This window comes from Polypterus senegalus, chromosome 7, assembly GCF_016835505.1.
Source record: "Polypterus senegalus isolate Bchr_013 chromosome 7, ASM1683550v1, whole genome shotgun sequence".
Taxonomy (NCBI): domain Eukaryota; kingdom Metazoa; phylum Chordata; class Cladistia; order Polypteriformes; family Polypteridae; genus Polypterus; species Polypterus senegalus.
The window spans coordinates 123,487,617-123,506,482 of NC_053160.1; the positions used below are offsets into that span (position 1 = coordinate 123,487,617).

The 18,866-nt window shown below is 34.3% G+C and overlaps 1 protein-coding gene across 1 annotated transcript in view; it reads right to left on the minus strand.

Moving 5' to 3' along the window:
• Positions 1-18,866, minus strand: part of LOC120532067 (kinesin-like protein KIF24) — an 81,814-nt gene that overhangs the window by 47,342 nt on the left and 15,606 nt on the right. The window contains exons 2-8 of the mRNA XM_039757975.1: positions 11,793-12,409; positions 10,546-10,741; positions 10,139-10,236; positions 9,224-9,439; positions 8,199-8,286; positions 2,422-2,543; positions 808-913 (exon numbers count right to left, since the gene is read on the minus strand). Of these exons, the coding sequence (XP_039613909.1) occupies positions 808-913; positions 2,422-2,543; positions 8,199-8,286; positions 9,224-9,439; positions 10,139-10,236; positions 10,546-10,741; positions 11,793-12,379 (1,413 nt within the window). The 5' untranslated portion in view covers positions 12,380-12,409. The remainder of the gene's footprint in view (positions 1-807; positions 914-2,421; positions 2,544-8,198; positions 8,287-9,223; positions 9,440-10,138; positions 10,237-10,545; positions 10,742-11,792; positions 12,410-18,866) is intronic.

An 18,866-nucleotide genomic window follows, 5' to 3' on the forward strand; every position in this document is an offset into this window, starting at 1 on the left:
AACATACTAGCTATAACCAAAATACTTCTTTCAGTTCTGTTTGTTTATATACTGACAATACAGTAGTTATATTAACAAGGGGTAATGAAATCAATTCAGGAATTATTAGTGACATTGATCAAGATTAATAAATATCAAATATGCTTTGTTATTGTGAATAAGGCCAACTCTAAGTCGTCCTAACACTATTTCACCTAGCACTAACCACTCATGGTATTGAGGTTACTGGTGAAAACCAAGAAAACATGTTTCTAGTCGGTAAAAAAGCATCAAAACTAGACAACTGAGGAGTCGAAAAAAATTGATTTACATAACTTGGAAGAATCAGTATTTGAAGAAAGACAACTGAGCCCTTGTAGCCACCCTCTTTGGTGTCAACAGTTCAGGCTAGTAATGGTAATGTGCTGGAATGGGGAATGATTTCCTGAAGCACATTAGGGTACCTAACAGCCAGTGTAAAACAGGAAGGAACAGATAAACAAGTTCAGCCTTTCATGGCTGCAGTTTACTCCAACTAATAAGAACACTTCAAGTATGATTATTCACTATATCATAAGGCATGTATTATCACTGAATGGTTCCAGGATTGTGACATATATTCATATATTCAACAGCCTGCACAATGTCTGGGTCTCAGCCCTATCAACCATTTTTGGGAACAGCTAGAAACAACTGTTTGCAAAAAGACTGTGCAGCTGTCGAGTTTCCAGTAACGATATAATGCAAATATTTCTCCTTAGTATAACATTTTGAATAATCTGTTCAGCATCTTATTTTATGTTTTAAAAAACAATTATAGTAACATACAGCAAGAAGACTTTGATTAATTTCAGCTCCTTCCATCTTGGTCACTTTATCAGGGTCTCTGGTATCTGCTGCACGTTCACTGCCCGCCAAGTCAATGAAAGAAATCCTACAGATGAAATATAATAATTCAGAGAATATATTTTACTGTTTTAAATAGACATATTCCACATTAAATGCAGCAAAGCTTAATTCTCCTGCCTCATTCATGTCTTTCTCTTGTCAATTAAATTACAAAAACCTTATCACTTTCATAAAAAGTTAACCATTTAAAAAGTATACAGTGCCTTCAGAAAGTTTTGAAACCCATTCCTTTTTTTTTTTTTTATAAAAAAAAAAAAACTCATTTTGTAATGTTGCAGCCTTAGGCCAAAATCATAACTGTATTTGGGGATTTTCTGCCAGTCTTCTTTAGATCCTCTCAAGCTGTGTCAAGCTGGATGAAAACGGTCAATGGAGACTTATGTTCAGGTCTTTTCACAGGTGTTCCATTGGATTCAAGTCTGGACTTTGGCTGGGCTCCTGTGTTGTCTTTGCTTTGTGCTTAAGATTTTTGTCCTGTTGGAACTTGAACCTTTGGCCCAGTCTGAGGTGGAATGCTCTGTACCATGTTTCCATTAAGGACATCTCTGTACTTTGCTTTGTTCAGCTTTCCCTCAATACAGACTAGTCTCCCAGTCCCTACCAATGAAATACAACCCCACAGCATAATGCTGCACTCAACATGCTTAATTGGTGGAATGGTATTACACAGTTGATGAACAAAGCCTGGTTTCTTCCAGACAGGATGCTTAGACTCTAGGCCACAAAGTTAAATCTTGGTTTTACCAGAACACAGAAACTTGTTTTTCAATAGTTCAAGATTCCTTCAGTGCCTTTTTACAAACTCCAAGAAGGTGTTCATGTGTCATCTGGCCACACTGCCACAAAGCCCAAATTATTGGAGTGTTGTAGTGATGGTTATCCTTTAGGAAGTCTCTCGTAGCTCAACCAGAGTGACCATTGGGTTCTTGGTCATCTCTCTTACTAAGGCCCTCTCCCCCAATTGCTCAGTTTAGCCAGGCAGCTAGGTGTAGGAAGAGTCATAGTTGTTCAAAACTTCATTCCTTTAAGAATTAAGGTTGGTCACTGAACCCTTGGGATCATTCAATACTGCAAAAAAAAAAAAAAAAGAAATTCTGCGCCCTCCTAGGATCTGTGTCTCAACACAACCATGTGTCTAAGCTGTTTGGGCATTTACCTCTACCTCATGGTTTTATTTTTGCTCTAAAACACATCATCAACTGTAGGATCTTAGACAGGTATGTGCCTTTCTTAATAGTGTCCAATTAACTGAATTTACCAGAGGTGGACTTCAAACAAGATGAAGCATCATCTTAATAATCTTCAATTGAAATGGATACACCTCAGTCAGATTTCATGCTTGGTCAGGTTTTGCCATATATGTGAGACTTTAAAAGCTACGTAAAGACCCTATAACCCATCTTAGTCCATCAAATTCAAATTGATGCACACTCACGTCTATACAGCAGCACTATAAAATTTATAACATTTCTTATAATTGTGCAAATTTTTATTCTGTGAAAAAAAAAACTCTACAATAATCATTACAATTACCTTCCAAATACTCTTCGTGCAAGATCCTTTATCTGGATCTGAATAATGCCATGGGAGCGCGAGGAGTCTGTGTTCACTCCACTAGCACCTCTGCTGCGTTCTTGGTTTCCCCACGAAATTGCCTAAAATGAAACATTCTCTCAGTCAGCATGAGCTTAGGAATTTGTAAGCCAGGTAACATTTTCCTGGAGCAGAACTATTGCCTTTAATTAACTCAGTATAAAAAGTAAATGAATTCAATGAGGCTGAAAGTTAATTCTTGGTCAAGAGAAGCTGGAGTCCATCCTGGTAACAAATTGTTTAAAACAAGAACTCAATATAGATAGATTGCCTGTCTAGCACAGTGCACAGGCATGTTCAGTTGCAGTTACCCTAAAGAAATATTAAAAACACCTGATCTGACAGCAAGTATGAAGCCTCCAAGAAAAAAGAAAGCTCTGAATAAAAACCATATGACCTATATAAAAATATGAAGACTCATTATATCAGTCATCCAAGCCTGAAATTATTTATTTGGAATCAGCAATGTTGCATCCAGTATCATCTACTAAACAATAACATACATACATATAATACAAAGAACAGTAATATACAGTTGTTCATCAATAGCTGATAACAGAATAAAAACTATTCAGACTTTTGACCACAATGACTAAAATCAAATTAATCAATCTGACAAGACATTTACTAAGTAGAGTTCAAAACCTTATATACACACCCACACACAGAAACATTAAATATGGAATCTTCTGAAATTACTAAATACTATAAAAAGTACAAAACACAAAGATAGCTAATGATAACTTATTAAGTAAAATAGTGACCTGTTATGATAACAGCAATTACACACTTTGACTTTTGATACTGTACACTATGGCATGCTGGCCATTAAGTACAATAGATTTAGAAGTTTAAGAAGTAGACCATGGCATTATTGTTTAAAATCAAGAAACTGTGATTTTTTTTTTCTTAATCAGTTGACTTATGGTCCTCAAGCAGAAAGTGAAAGAACAGGGGGAGAGAGTATTTCCAGGACAGCTGGCAATCCCCTTGGTTTCCAGCAGGGCCACGGGTCATGAGCAGGAGAGCTCAACCCTGCTGGGGCCCGTGATCACCGCCAGGGTGTGCATGGATGCTTTCAGGGCCCTGTTTGGCTGCACTTCCTGGCCAGAAGAAGCTCGTTGGGCACCTGGGGTCCTTCCGGGTGCCCTATAAAAAGGTGCCAGTCACCAGAAGTTGATGGCCAGTGTCAGGAGGAAGAGGACAAAGCCTGAGGAGGAGTGGAAGTGGAAGGACTGACAGCAAAAGGGACAATGTAGTGTTTTACTGTGTGTGCTGGAAACTGTAAATAAAATTGTGTGCTGTGTGGCAATTGCTGTCCTGTCTGTGTCAGGGATAGGGAGACTGCACGCACTCTTGGGTTTCACAGTGTATATGACGATTTAAGGTAGCTAAAAGGATGTTGAATTATATAATAAACTGTGTGGAATACATTTGCTTAAGTTTAACTTCCCTTGATGTCAAAGAATTTATGTGGCCAAATCTTGAATACCTTGTTCAAACACTACACCAAGACAAATATGTAAGTGGATTGTTAACTTCACTCAAATATTTGCAAATATTGACACCCTCGGAATAACTACTTAACAATATTCTGGAAACAGAAAATGATAAAACAATTCTAGGCTCTTCATCTTTTTCTCATTAAAAAAAAAAAAAAAACAAGTGTAAATTACAATTTCAAAAGAGAAATGTTTTAGTCGAACCATAACTTGAAAACAGCATAATATGAAGCTTGTTATGAAACTGCTAAACAGAAGTGAGCATTAATTAAACCAGACGACAGGCCAAAAGGACTTAGCTCACCTAACGTATCAGTAAAAATACTCATAGGATGGAGATATCTGATATAATTTGTGAAAAAAAAGCTAAATTAATGGTTGGTATTTTCAGAACTGTAAAATACATTACTGAAGACCATGATAAAATATGTGCAAGGTCAACTACCCAAACCTGAATTACTTGTAATTTCATAAAGAAGGATTTGCAGAAAGCAACAAAGAAAAAAATGTTATAATATGCAGTCCTACTGCATTTAATTCACATTTGAATAGCAAAGTATTTAAATGTTATAGCAAACAGAAAAATCTACACAAATCCTAGAAAATTTAACATACAGAGAATATAGAAACTTGTATATTCCATTAACAACTACTCCTTATTACTATGACACACTAAACTATGGTGCAACAAAAACATATAGAACTCATGTAATTAGCCAAGTTGATTCAATCAGTAGTTTATGTTAGATTAGATCATACTTTAATTTGTCCACAAGGGGAAATTAAAATTTTGCAGAGGTTTAAAAATATATATAATGAATAAATATCATAATAAAAATAAACAACAAACCCCCAACCCCCAAAAAACACACATAAGAATGTCTGGCTTGGATAACAGAGAGTTGCTGCTGTCAGTAATAGGGTTGTAGGTGGCAAGAAGATAAGGGCAGAACTGTTCAGATTGTGGGTTTATATTTAAAGTCATTAAAATTTGAATAGAGAAGGTTTAGACTAAAATTTCCATGATTGCAACATGCTAATAGAAGTATATTTTACTGTTTGCAGTGATAAGAATTCTAAGTTATTCAGAATTTAAGAAATTGATACGGAGTGAATTATTTCTGTTGCCAAGTCTGGTAGGATGATGTAACTTATTTCCTCGGGCAGTAATATGAATGAATGCAGTTCACATTTTAATGCCGCAATTACACATTTACTTTTAACTGTACGGTTATCACTTTTTCAGATTTAAATATTCACTCAAATCTCTAGTTCCCCATCTGCTTTTGCCACTCAGTCTGATGGAATCTGCCCAGAAATAAAATAGCGTCTAAAATCAGAGGTTTAAGCTAGCTCTCTGCAGTACACAAAATTTCACACTACCTGAACTCGCCATGAGATGTAACAATATATGTCTTCCATAACAAAAAAAATAAATTTGACCTCCAATCTAGCAAGAATGAAACTCATGATAGACTACAGTTTATAAAGACCTTTGTTGACTATTTTCAAAGATAGGTTTAAGTCTGACTAAAAATGCCCCTTCTCATTGTCATTCAGAATTTCAAAAACGTTCCTTTGAACTGGTGTATTTCAGAGTTGAAGGACATTAAATTTTAGCCCCCAATAGCAGCTTTGTCAAAGCTAAGGGCAATCTGATGTAGGTGGGCCTTAAAAGATTTATTCCTGGGGTGCCAAACTTGTAAATCTGCTACTGTCAACAGGTAATGCACTGGTATGGAGTTTACTTCATGGATTTGAAACACTGATACAGAATGAACAGGTCTACGTCATCTTCACATCCAAACTCTGCCTTTCACTTCTTACCAATCACACAGACAGTAAGATAAGCTTTGTGTGATGTTTAAACTTTTAAAAATCTGTAACCTTACACCCTTTCCCTTTCTTACTATTTCTGTATTCAAACATAATCCAATGATTACTACATTTGTATGAAACAGAAGTAAACCCAGAGTAAAGCATAGTTTACTTGCTCTGCCAAAAATTATGCTTGCCTCCCTCCTCTGGTTTGTTTAGAAATGTAACTAATTGCATCTCAAATGGTGCAAGCCGCTTTGGATAAAGGGTATGTATGTTGAAATGGCTTAAGTAGAAACCATTTGTAATGCGTTATAGTTTGGATAGCAAGGGACTGTGCATCTTTTTTTTTTTTTACTCTCAATATTTTTCACTATTCCTTTTTATTTAAAGCTTTAGTTGGCTATGAAAATCCACACCATCTGTCCATCGTTACATTTTTTTTTTAAACACATTTGCACTGTTTTAACACTAAACTATCATCCCAAAAAAAAAAACTCTTTAACCATTTATTATATAAAGCAGACTTAAAATCCTTTTCTTATCTTCCAAGCACATCAAAATGATTTGTTCTTCAATTGCTACAAAAATCCAATTCATCAATATTGATACGGTTTTGTGCAAAAAAAAAATATATATCTTAAATTCCACAAACGAAAACGAGGTTTTACATCAGATTCACTCGGTGTTGTGTGTATCCATGGAATTCTAGATAGTTTCTTTCACATATTCTGCCCTTATTTCTTAATATGTTTTTTTTTCTTTTCTAAAACCGTATATTATGTGCTGCTTTGTGTCTTTTCCTTGCCAGTTTCATCATATCATAAGTTTTTAGTCTCTGGGTGATCATGCAAAACTAATCAGAATACTGGAAAACATCATTCCATAAAGGTACCACACATGACTTCACTGTCTCAGACATGCAACTTTAGCTTTAATTAGCTATAATTTCACCCTATATGGAGCATTCACCAATAAATCTACATATATATTTTTTGTACACTGCAAAACTTCCAGCTTTAAATTAACACTCAAACTGCTGCTGATAGTAATGTGTTCACACTTCAGGATAATTAATCTTTTTCTAATTTAACACAAGGCTATATACAGTAAAATATTGACACATTCTTCTAGTCTACATGTTCTTATAATTACATATTTACTGCAAGAGAGGCCTTCTTAATTTAAGTAAAATAATACTTAAGTGTTGGAACAGATCTAATCTCTCACAAATGTGGATATCTAGTATATTTGCTAAATTAAAATATCAAGCAACCTCCTTTTAAAGAAAATTACAAAGTTATTATATACCCTGCTCCTCTCTCATCTTCTAAATATATTTTATACAAATACTATTAGTGCTACCTGATACATTTTCCCCATTAGTTGAGGATAAAATGTATCCAAATGCTCTTAGATTACGATTTGAACATGCCCCATTAGAAGTTCATTATGTGGTTTTTAGTGTGGACAGGAACATTCAAATGCCTTACACTACCTTGTTAACAAAATTTCCAATTAGCTGTCTTTTCATCATGCATATGGAAAAACATTTCAAGATGAGTCTAGGCTTTCACTGTTTCTCATTTCTTCTACAAGTTTATTGTTCTCATTCTCTCCAACTCTTCAGCTTTTTCGAAACAGCCTTGACATTTACCTAAAATCATTTCACTGCTGGCTTTATTTAATTCAAATCCATCCATCCATCCATTTTCTAACCCGCTGAATCCGAATACAGGGTCACGGGGGTCTGCTGGAGCCAATCCCAGCCAACACAGGGCACAAGGCAGGAACCAATCCTGGGCAGGGTGCCAACCCACCGCAGATTTAATTCAAATGTTTTTTTAAATTTAAACTTTAGCACTCTTAGCACTTTGTACTGTATTTAGACAAAACGTTACATTTAATTAACAGTCTTAAAAAAAAAAAGCCAAATCTCTTCTAGAAGGCAGAAAAGCCGCACTTCAACTAAGACCAAATTTTAGGAGCAAAAAGGTATGACAAAATAAAAATTGTACAGTCAGATTCCAAAAACACTGCAGTAAATACTCATCAATAAAAAATGATAGCGAAAAGCAGTCCCTATTCTCTACATCAGTATAACAAACCAAGAGTTCTTTTCCAAGAACAAAGTCTTCCTTTTTTCTTTTACTATTTACAGTAATAATTATTTACAATAATAATAAAATTTGCTCGTGCACATTGACAATTATAAAAATTAAATAATTTGTTTTGTTCTTTTGATATATTAAAATGATTTTATCTTCTTCTAATGTCTTGTACTATTTTGTTTTATTCAAAAACATTACTTTTATTTATTTATTTATTTTTATTTCAGCAAGATCTTCAGTACAATTTAATCCAAATAACATGTGGAAGTAAGTAAACCATTCTCACCTCTAGAAGCATGTCAGCACTTGCAACCTTTTCCTCACGTAGTCCTACAATTTGAACAACATGATTTCCATCTTCTCTGGCAAACAACCTGCAAAGTAAGGATTGGTAATTTATAATATTAAAATGGAGACAACTGGCAAGAATCAAGAATCCTACATACTAATAAAATCAATTTTCAAAATATAAGGAGGATTATGAAAATAAAACCTAACAGAAAAGAGACGATAACAAAACAGCAAATGTTATTATTTTCTTTTCAGCCTGGGTTTTCTCAGAGAGACACTTTCACAGCCTGCGACCCCTAGTTAAACTAAAAATTCCAAGCAAGGGTAGCTACTACAAGTAAATGTTTTCAAAGTCAAATGAAACCACCTCCCACGATCACTTTTTCAAGGCATTTAAACATCGCCTATATTCCTAGGGCATGGGAATATACCAGTCACTGCTTCTTCTGAAGCCACAGTGAATCACTGTATACCCCAGTTACTACAGTACTAGAACTCAAGGAACTGGCACTACATGATACAATGTGGGCAACCTTTGTATTTTGAGGAAAATTAATTGTGAATTACACCTTTTACTCACTATTCCTTGTGAAGACCATTACTATAATCAGGAACTCACCAGTGTATTTATGTCTTGTCTTCAGGATGAGACGGTACTACTGAACACACGACTGATACAAAACATGCATCACTAGTGAGAAATTAGTTCACAACATACCCATCACTCAGAGCTTCTGGATGTAAACTTGGGCTGCTAGATTCTGAAGGCAGAATATAGCTATCTTTACTAGCAAAGCTAAACTACCTCTAGTCATTAATCAGGTTTCATACTCTCAGAATATCTTCTTTTCACAGTTGACGCTCTCCATTTTAGCCTTGTTTCACTTGTTTGTGCCAAAATCAGAGGCATAGATATGTGCCTTTCTCTGTCCAGCAACACATAAACAGCTCATCATGTTGCAATATTCATACTAAATTTATATTGGTCTGACAAGGTTTTTTAGAAGGAGATATACATACCGTTTCTTTCTATTAAGGAGGTCATACAGCTGCCCACAGTAAATCTCAAAGAAGCTGATATAGACATGAAATTTCTGACATAGCTGAGATTTGTCTAACAGCTGGAAGATGTCCCTTGCAGCCAATGCATACAGCCCTGGCTTTTGCCGTGTCCCAATCATGGTGTGCGTTTTTCCAGCACCTGTCTGACCATATGCAAAACATGTAGCTTTCCCTCTGTAAGAGGAAAAAAAAAAAAACTCAAAAAGTGAAGAATGTTTACTGAAATAACTTGTACATCTTGCAAATCTGGCCTAATACCACGAATCAAGAGAAGAATTTTGCTCTGTTTGGCTGTAACTTTAAAACACTACTTCATACTTAATGTCTATTATTGCACATATATAAAATGTGTTGTATTTCAATGTAAAATTATTTAGTTGGTGATATCATAAAATAAATCACTGAATCCTGATTGATAACAGTTAGGTTCTCAATATAAGGCAAAGAAGTTGAAGATGGTTTAAAAGCAACCATCAATTAAAAAAAGATCATTACATTTATATGCAATGATATTCTTTACTTAAAAACAAGGGGACCGTTTAGAAAGGCAGCATGGTGGCATAGTGTTTTGCCCTGTGCATTAAAGACCCATGGTCTTGGTTTTGAATTCGTCTAGTAGCTACCAGGGCCAAATATTCTCCATATCTTCATGGGACTTCCTCCCATACTAGAAAAATGTACATGTTAATTACCAAATCTAAGTTGGCATGAATGAGTATTGTACTGGCCTGGGATCCTATTCCGGATTGTCTCTGCCTTAAGGCACATTGAAGCCAAGACAGTCACTCTCCACAACCATGAAGTGGACAAATCAGTACAGGATGGATGGATGGATCTTCTTGCAAATGTATTAAGAGGTAACAGGGTCCATACCCTTTAAAAACATGTTGGATCAGGGGAAAGGTTGTCTTCATATATACATCTTGATTAGTACATGTTTCATCAAAGACTTCATCAAAGTGAAATTCATGCTGGAAAAAAAAAAAAAAACAGTACATTATTATATTATTTTAAAAAAAGACTACATCATCTTGTAAAGTCAAAGTTGTGACATATCCTCCAATTTTCTATAGGCACATCTGAAAACATCAGGCTTTTTATCTGTATAAATGGTATGTTGGTGTATGGTATATATTACATTTGAAGCAGAGGAGGATAACCATATTGGCCCACTGGTCCAAAAAGAGTAGGGTGTGTTATTTAATTTGTTATGCCCCTTTAATTGGTCAATATTTGCTTTTAAAACATTTAAATGGAATTAGAAATGTAAAAAAAAATACCTGCAAGAGATATTCTGTGAGATCAACTGCTTCCTTCATTTCATGGATCAACACAGATTTTTTGTCTAAGGTGCTAATTATATCGGTCTCTCCCCGATGCACTTCTTGCACTCCCATGGGCCTTTTCCTGATGCATACTCGAATCTTTTGGCATTCCATTTGATCTTCACATTGATTTTGATGTGACTTGCCTTTCCTAAAATAAAATTTTCATAGAAATTGAAAAATAAGTATTTGTATGAATAAAATCCATTTAACCAATTTAAAAATCATGTGTTTTTTCAATAGACCAAACCTAAATCAACAGAAAGATCAAAAAACCAATTGGCTTCCAAACCTATAGACACATGTTGTTGATCAAATAATAGCTTTTTTTAGTACTTTTGACTTAAGTGAACATGTTAAAACATTATTCTCTTAATATTAGTAATAATATTTGAGCGACTCTTTTTTATGATTTAATTTATTAATGTGTGTAACAATTCCACTGTATGTAGTAAGAGAGATACAACTTCAACAGTTTCTGAAAAGCCAAATACCTCTTATTAAAATTGGCTTACTGTGATAGTCATTCCTTTGCATGGATAGCCTGACAGACTATAAAACTATGTAAGGCTCAATATCAGACAAACAAAAAATAGAAAAAAATATTATAGTAATTTATTGAGTGATTAGGTATATCAGAATAGAGAGATAGAGATATAAAACAATGAGAATTGGATAAATGATTATTAGAGTAGTTTTAGTATTTACATATGTAGCACAATGTCCAATTTGAACCTCATTTCTCTTTTATTGCAACTAACACACCTGGAAAGTAATGCACTTTTATAAAAATCAGGGGATGTCATTTGCTTCACTACAGATAGCTAAAAATAACCAAAAAAAAAAGTTCATGAATATCTGAGCCCAAATAAGAACTAACACATACCACCCCAAAACACACACACTATAACAATTCTAAACATATTCATGGGAGAACTTGAAAAACAGTGTTCATAATGGAAAGTTTATTTAAAAATTACCAAATGCAGTTTTATACTATAAACAGCAGGAGGGTTATATAAAAAAAAAAAGAGAGAGAGCGACATAGGCAATTACCATGGATTTTAAGATACATCTCACTAACAAGCTGCCTACCTAGTTTACCATTTAAAAATTCTAAAGCAAAAAGTAACAAAAGAACATTGATAATAAGCTGCATTATCTCAAAGTATTCTTGACCTTATGCTAAGAATGGTTACTACCTGGGGGATGCATGGGGGACACCATAGTTATATCCTGTAGTATGTACCAATTTCTTCAAATGCAAAACTTTGTTTGAGACTTTAGGACTCATCATGCAAGTTCTACTTGGAAAATGTTCATTTAAATTAACATCCTGTGCCAATTCCTTTAGTATTGGTCTGCTTTCCAGACTGTCACTTGGCGAGTACTGATCATGACAGGTTTTCCTGCAATTCTGTTTATTTTTCTTTGACGAGGAGGAAGAAGCTAAGGATGAGGATGAAGAGGAGAAGGAGGAAGAGATAAAGCATCCTTGAGACGTTGCTGTATTTCCCTCTGGAGAGATACTGAAGTCTAGTTGACGACAAGGATTAGACCTAGACCTTGTTGGGTCCCTTTTCCCATCATCTGCTTGTAAAGCTTTTATCATCTGTACTAGCTGAAAAAGTCTTGTACAGTCTTTTATGTCATGTATACCCAGCTGTGGATAGTCAAGCATGGTGATTCTTGAAAGCTCCTGAGGATTCTTCACACCCATGTTGGTGAACTGAGTGAAATACTTCTGCAAGCCTGCTTCACAAAGACACTCATATAGGCAGGATGCCATCTTCTCCAAGTCACCAAGAGAGTTGTTACTCTAGAAAAAGACATGAATACAGAAATAGTTATATTTTGAAACATTACATTAAAATAGGGTAGCATATATCATCCGTTTCATTATTGCATTTTCTTCCTAAAAACATATTCATATTATGGAGGACAAGTACACATATTTCGTGCATCAAGAAAGGGAAAAGTCACAGAGGCTAAATATTAATCTTAATGTGCACATTATTTATCTACTTAAATCTATAAGAATTTTAGCTTTGTTTAATCATTATAATGCTTTTATTTGATTCTGTCTTTAAACCTTGCTGATTTAACCTAACCTTGGTAATTAAGAACTCTCAAGTGTTGCATTAAATTCCATCTGTAGTAACCTGAGAATCCTACATAAAAGGCACCTGCTTCAGTTCGCAACCTTTGACCATTTTGCCTTTTTTGGGGGGGATTTGTCTGGAACATAAAATTTGTTTGGTATTTTCGATTTTGAATTTTTGATTGTGAACTTTCATCTTAGTAGTTAGTTTTGTTATAGTATAGTCATTGGTACCAAATTTTGGTTCTTTTGTTCTGTTTTGAATATTTGATGTTGATCTCCTTCATTTAATAAAACTGAATAAAAAGAAAATATTGTGCTGTGAATTTTTTTTTTATATTTTAACCTTGCATTTGTGAAATTATTAAAACAATTATATAGTAACAATAGAAATGCTAAACTGACCAAAACATTAGTTAAAAGTAGTAAGATATAAATATAATGCCTTACTACATATTTAATCTTTGTCCAAAATGACACTATGAGCATCAAAAGAAAGCAATATTATATCCAGTACTCACTATTATGCATCTTTTACAAGCTACTATACACATGTGCCACAGTGAATTTTTTTTTTTTTTTAACTTTTCAAGATGCAATTTTCTGAGAGGTTCAGCTATACTGTGATCCCTGCTCCCAACCAAATGAATAAAGTCTATCTGCTTATAACTGCTCCTAACTCTTAGTCCTGTGCCAATAAACCTTAAGTCAGGCCCTACGTGTACTGTGGAATTTCTGCAGGAATGCAAACATTTAATTCAATTAAAGCACAGTGATTTAACACCATAGTTGCATGCAACAATTGTTTTGTGCACCTTACAGACATGGACAGAGTCTCCGAGGGTGCTTGAGCAGAAAATAAAGAGGAGAGTGGTGCTTTGCACTCATTTGCACTGAACTATTGTATGTGATGTGCACATCAGTTTAAATATGACAGCATGATAATCAAATATCCTTCTTTGGAAGATAATATTAACTCCTCAGCTGTTATGCCCTGTGGTTCTTTTTTTTTGTTGTGTTGCACATTAGCCAATACATTCTTAAAGGACCGATACAGGATTTTTCAAGTCAAAGTTATTTCTTCATAATTATTGTATACATTAATTTGCCACAGAAAATCATGTTCTTAAATTAAGCATGTTTTATTAATAAAAGATATGTATAATTTCTACTCTTGTGGTTTAAAATAAGGTCAACAGGACATCATTGTAAATGTAAAAAATAAAAGAATTAAACTTACTGAATATGTCCAATGTCAAGCCAATAATGTTCTCAAGTATAATAATTCTTTGCATTTATATAGCACTTTTCTCACTACTCAAAGCACTCAGCAATTGCAGGTTAAGGGCCCAACAGAGCAGAGTCCCTTTTGGCATTTACGGGATTCGAACCGGCAACCTTCTGATTGCCAGTGCAGATCCCTATCCTCAGAGCCACCACTCCATCCTATGAATCTAAATTGTAAGACTGCAAATATATTGAAATAGCATATCAATTTATGAAAATTTTTTACATTATATTTTGTGAAATTTCGGCATTTTAAAAGAAGTCTAGCCACAAAGTCTTCCTCCACAATAACATATTGCCCTTCAGAACATTGTATCCTGTGGTTTCATTAGTGCTGTAATTGCTGTTTAGCCCAAGACTGTTACTGCTCAGATTAATTCCATTAAATTTTGCAAATTATTTTCTCTAGATATCTGTTAATAAGTTTTATTTTCATATGTTTGCCTTACTGCAATGCCATTTTATTTCTTGTCAGTGTAATTAAGAACTGTAAAGAAAAAAAAAAAGTTGTTCTGATCTTATACGTTAAGAATATGGCATGTGTTTTTGATGATGTGTTTGCTTAACATTTTCATTTTGGCAGTTATTTACAGTTTATAATTTTAAATTTCTGTGATCCTCACTAACTCTGTATAGTCTACAGATTTGGCAATATCATGGGCTTTCTGATCTCCCTGTATTGACTTGTGCTATGCTTTAGATTCTCACTCTATCGCCTGATAATTTTAATACAATAAAAAGCAGAGACTGATCTGAGTGCTTAAGGCACAGTTGGCATAAAGCAGGCTCCCTGTCTCGATTTCTTAAAAGAAAAAAAACACAGACATATTTGTAATTGCTAGTCCTTGTGTTTGAGGATGAGCAAGGAAACCCCACATTTTCTCTAGGAAAACTTGCAAGCTCCACAAGAACAACAATAAGGCACGAGATTCAAAACCAAGACTCTAAACCTATAAAAGCAGCAGTGGTACTGTGCCTTCCTACATACAAAAGAAGCACTGAAGATATGATTTTTCATGATCAAGCATGAAATATGAATGCTGGCCTGTTTGTCAAGCTTTCTTTTAACATTTAATGGCTTCCTCTGATAAGTCAGAAATACATTCTGACAATTCAAAGTCACACTTTAGCTAGTCACAAATTGAATTTGAGGCAACTACAACGTACAATAAATACATTAGAATTAGAGTTATCTATAATATACTTTGTAATATACACAAATGGGGAAAATAAATTTTGACTACTCAAATTTCATTTAGACAGAACTGTAATATTTTGATCTACAAGCCATGAAAATTAGATATGTATAATTTTGAAAAATTTAAATTACAATTGCTGAAACAGCCAACTAAGTTTGACAACTTAAAATCATTAAGTAGCAAAAACAGCATGTAGGCAGTAATTTAAAAAAAAAACATTAATTTCAATAAGTCACATTGTAATTAAAGGCATCTTTGATTAAAAGATCCGTAGCTCATTTACATTCAAAACTGATTTGCAGGTACCTGTGATTAGAATTTATCATCCAAAATACAATTGTAGTTATTAAAAATAAGTATGACAGTGGTACTTTAAAACAACTTTCTATATATTAAATTAGCATTGATCCAGGTCAAAAAAAGCATCAACATTTTATTGCAGGAATACTTTATTAATTCTAAGTAAGCTCTACAACAATATTTGCAATGCTAACTACAAAGCATACCTTTTGTTGTTCTTGATATAAAGGCCTAACACTAGTTTGGCAGAAGTAGTAATTTATTTTTCTCCAGTGAGAGGTGGAGTCGAGGTAAGGGTTCCGCCTCAGAGGACACAGAAAACTCGCTTAGCCCAAATAAAACAAGTGAGGCCAGAATGTCACCAAAACGAAACCTCACAAGAAAGACAAAGTCCCTTAGCCACTAAAATCGGCAAAACAGTATCCTTTTAACTTTTCCTCCTGCCGCTAATGCACAAGTGTTTCGGCAAAACGAATCCTCCTAGCAGAGAGATGTCCAAAGAGTAGTTCTTTTCAATTACCTGACATCTCTGCATTTAATTTTTTTTCTGATGATTTCAATAGTTTCTAGGACCCCTGGCTTTTTACAGCACTAGCTTACACAGCTAGTAAATAATAGTATTCTACAGCAAACTGAATAAATCAAACCTTATTTTCCTGAGGATTCTCAAGCGAGTCTAAAAAGTAAAAGCATGGAAGTATGACACTGGTAGAGTCTTACAGGCCTCCCTAAACACAGAGGTTTTAAAAATCAGTTTTACTAACAACAATACAATGCTAGTATTCAGGGATAACAATAGGCAAAACTTCCAAATATAAATGGGGATAAACCAATAAATAGTGGAGCAAAAGAATAGTAAGTGTAATGCATGTTTTAATTTTTTTTCCTTTTTTAAAACTGATTAAAAACACCAACAATTTTTAATTTTGCAATAATCAAGACGGAATTCTGAATAAGTAATTTCATTTTAATCATTATAAACATATTTCCTTGTTGTTTTTAGCCTTGCAAGCAAGCTAAAACTTTAAACAAATGCAAAAAACATGACTTAAATGTTTGATCACAAATTGGAGCAAAGGGAACTTCTAAAATTCATAAAACAGAAATTATACATCAGAACTAACCATAAAGTTTATGAACATGACAAACGTGTAAAACTGAGAGATGAAGATGCCAAAGGCAGCTAGGAAAAGAATACAGTTAATTAATATAAACATAAAGCTAATCTGGTTCAGTATTTAAGCAATATGAAAACACTACATTAGCAGTATAATCATACTACAAATAGGAATTCATTTTTTTCAAGGTTTAAAAATGTAAGACAATTGATAACTTGCCAGCAGCTACAGGCAATTTTAAAGAACCACTAAATAATGCAGATAAGTCACTAGGATTACAAATTCCAAAAGCAAATAAAATGCATAGACTGGAAATACCTACCCAAGAGCATTTATAGATTCTTGGGTTCCTAAATACATAAAGGCTAATCTATACTTAATATGTATCACAGCTACGTTGATGGAAGTAAACTATAAACAGAGAGACAATCAGCTATTCAATGCACTTGCATATGCAAATACCAAACTGGGGCATAGATGGGGAGATAATGTTTTAGTAATATACAGGAGTTCCACAAGGATTGGCTATAAATTGACATGTTGATTTGAACTTCTGCTTCATACCTCCAAAAGACTTCTTTTGAATTACATCCAGGTCATAGTCTATGAGAAACTGTGCACGTTGCTCTTCCTTCAATGTTAATATTTCTGTGGGTACTCTAGTCTTCCTTCAACATCACAAATCTGTGCAAAATTAACTGGCGACTCTAAAATGGCCCAGTATGAATGTGCTGACTAAGGTTACACTACACAATGCCCAAAGAATTAATTCCAGCTCAAAGTGACCCTGAATTGGAGCAAATATATTCTGAAAAAAAAACACAAAAGATGTAAATAAAGAGGAAACATAAGCTTTCAATTAATCTAGTTAAATACATCATTTTCCCAATGGGAAAAAAAAAATATGCATTTTCAAGTTTAAAAAAGTATTGACTCTGAACCACTAGCAACATGAACTCAAAACTGGATTGATGCTGGAAGAAGTAAGAGATTTAAAACAGGAATATGTGAATAAGTAAATCTGACTGGGGATTCCTTTCAGAAGTCATTTTCTCGTTTTGAATGAAAGTCATTTTTGGTTGAGTATTTATCTGCATAATTGGTCTTGACTAAATGAGGTTTAAAAAAAATGTAAAAATCCATCTACTGTGAAATAGACCATTTTTAAAAGTGCTAAAGCATCATCAGTATTTGTATTTCTCCCTTTTCAGGTGAGGGCTACTGTAGCAAAATCCCAAGGCCTTCCCATCTCCAGGACATTCCTACAGTCTTTTGTGAGGTCACTCAGGAGTGACATTTGTGCAATGAAAATGGATAGGGCCACATGAACCTGGGAAAGATGTGTAGTCAGAAGTGTCAGATCTATCCTTAAATGCTATGCAGATGGCTTTTAGGTGAGCAAGTGCATGTATTAAGCATATTGTTGAGAATTGGGAAAATATGTTAATGAAAGCTAAGTTGAATTTGGTATAAACATTTCAACAATTCATTACATTATTGAGTAACAGTGTCAAGTTTATTAATTATTTCATCTTTGCAATGCAGCACTACATTCTGGGAGATTTGGTACATGCTCAAACCACCAAAAGTGCCACCTTCTGAAATGGAGGAGCAACTGTTCCACTCAGAGGTCCTCTTATATTAGAGATCCTCCCCCATCATGAAAAGAAAAATCTAGAAACCCTGTGTAGATGCAGAAACTTAGTTCTGGGTACTTTTACTTCCGATATTCTTTCAGTTATTACTTTGAACTCACAAATCATATATAAAGGATGAGGATGTAAACTGGCTACACCAGCTGGTAAAATGTTAATAAAAATCCTGCTGCTGCTCCGATTTGTTTTTCAACTTCACAATCACTTGTACCCTCACTCATGGATAAGCTCCCTAATTACTCAAAGTTCTCCATTTGGGACAGCCTCTTTCCCCTTACCGGAAAGATTCTCACCACTTTCAGAAAAGGGCAATGAAGGTAATAAATCTCATCCCAGCCACTTCACACTAGAGGCAACCTTTTCCAGTGCATACCAGAAATCAGATGAGATGCTCTCATTAGACTATCAGAATATGTTGTGTGCTTAGACATTTAGAGTAAAAAAAAAAAAACCCTCACCTTAAAATTCATCCATTTTTCATTAAAATTGGCCCATTCTGGGCAAAAAAAGGAAAAGAAAAAAGTGCCAACAGTCAGCGCAGATTTGTTCAGCACAAATGACATAGAAAATATTTTAAAAATTATGTAAAATTGTTCATATTCACTACCTGGTTTTG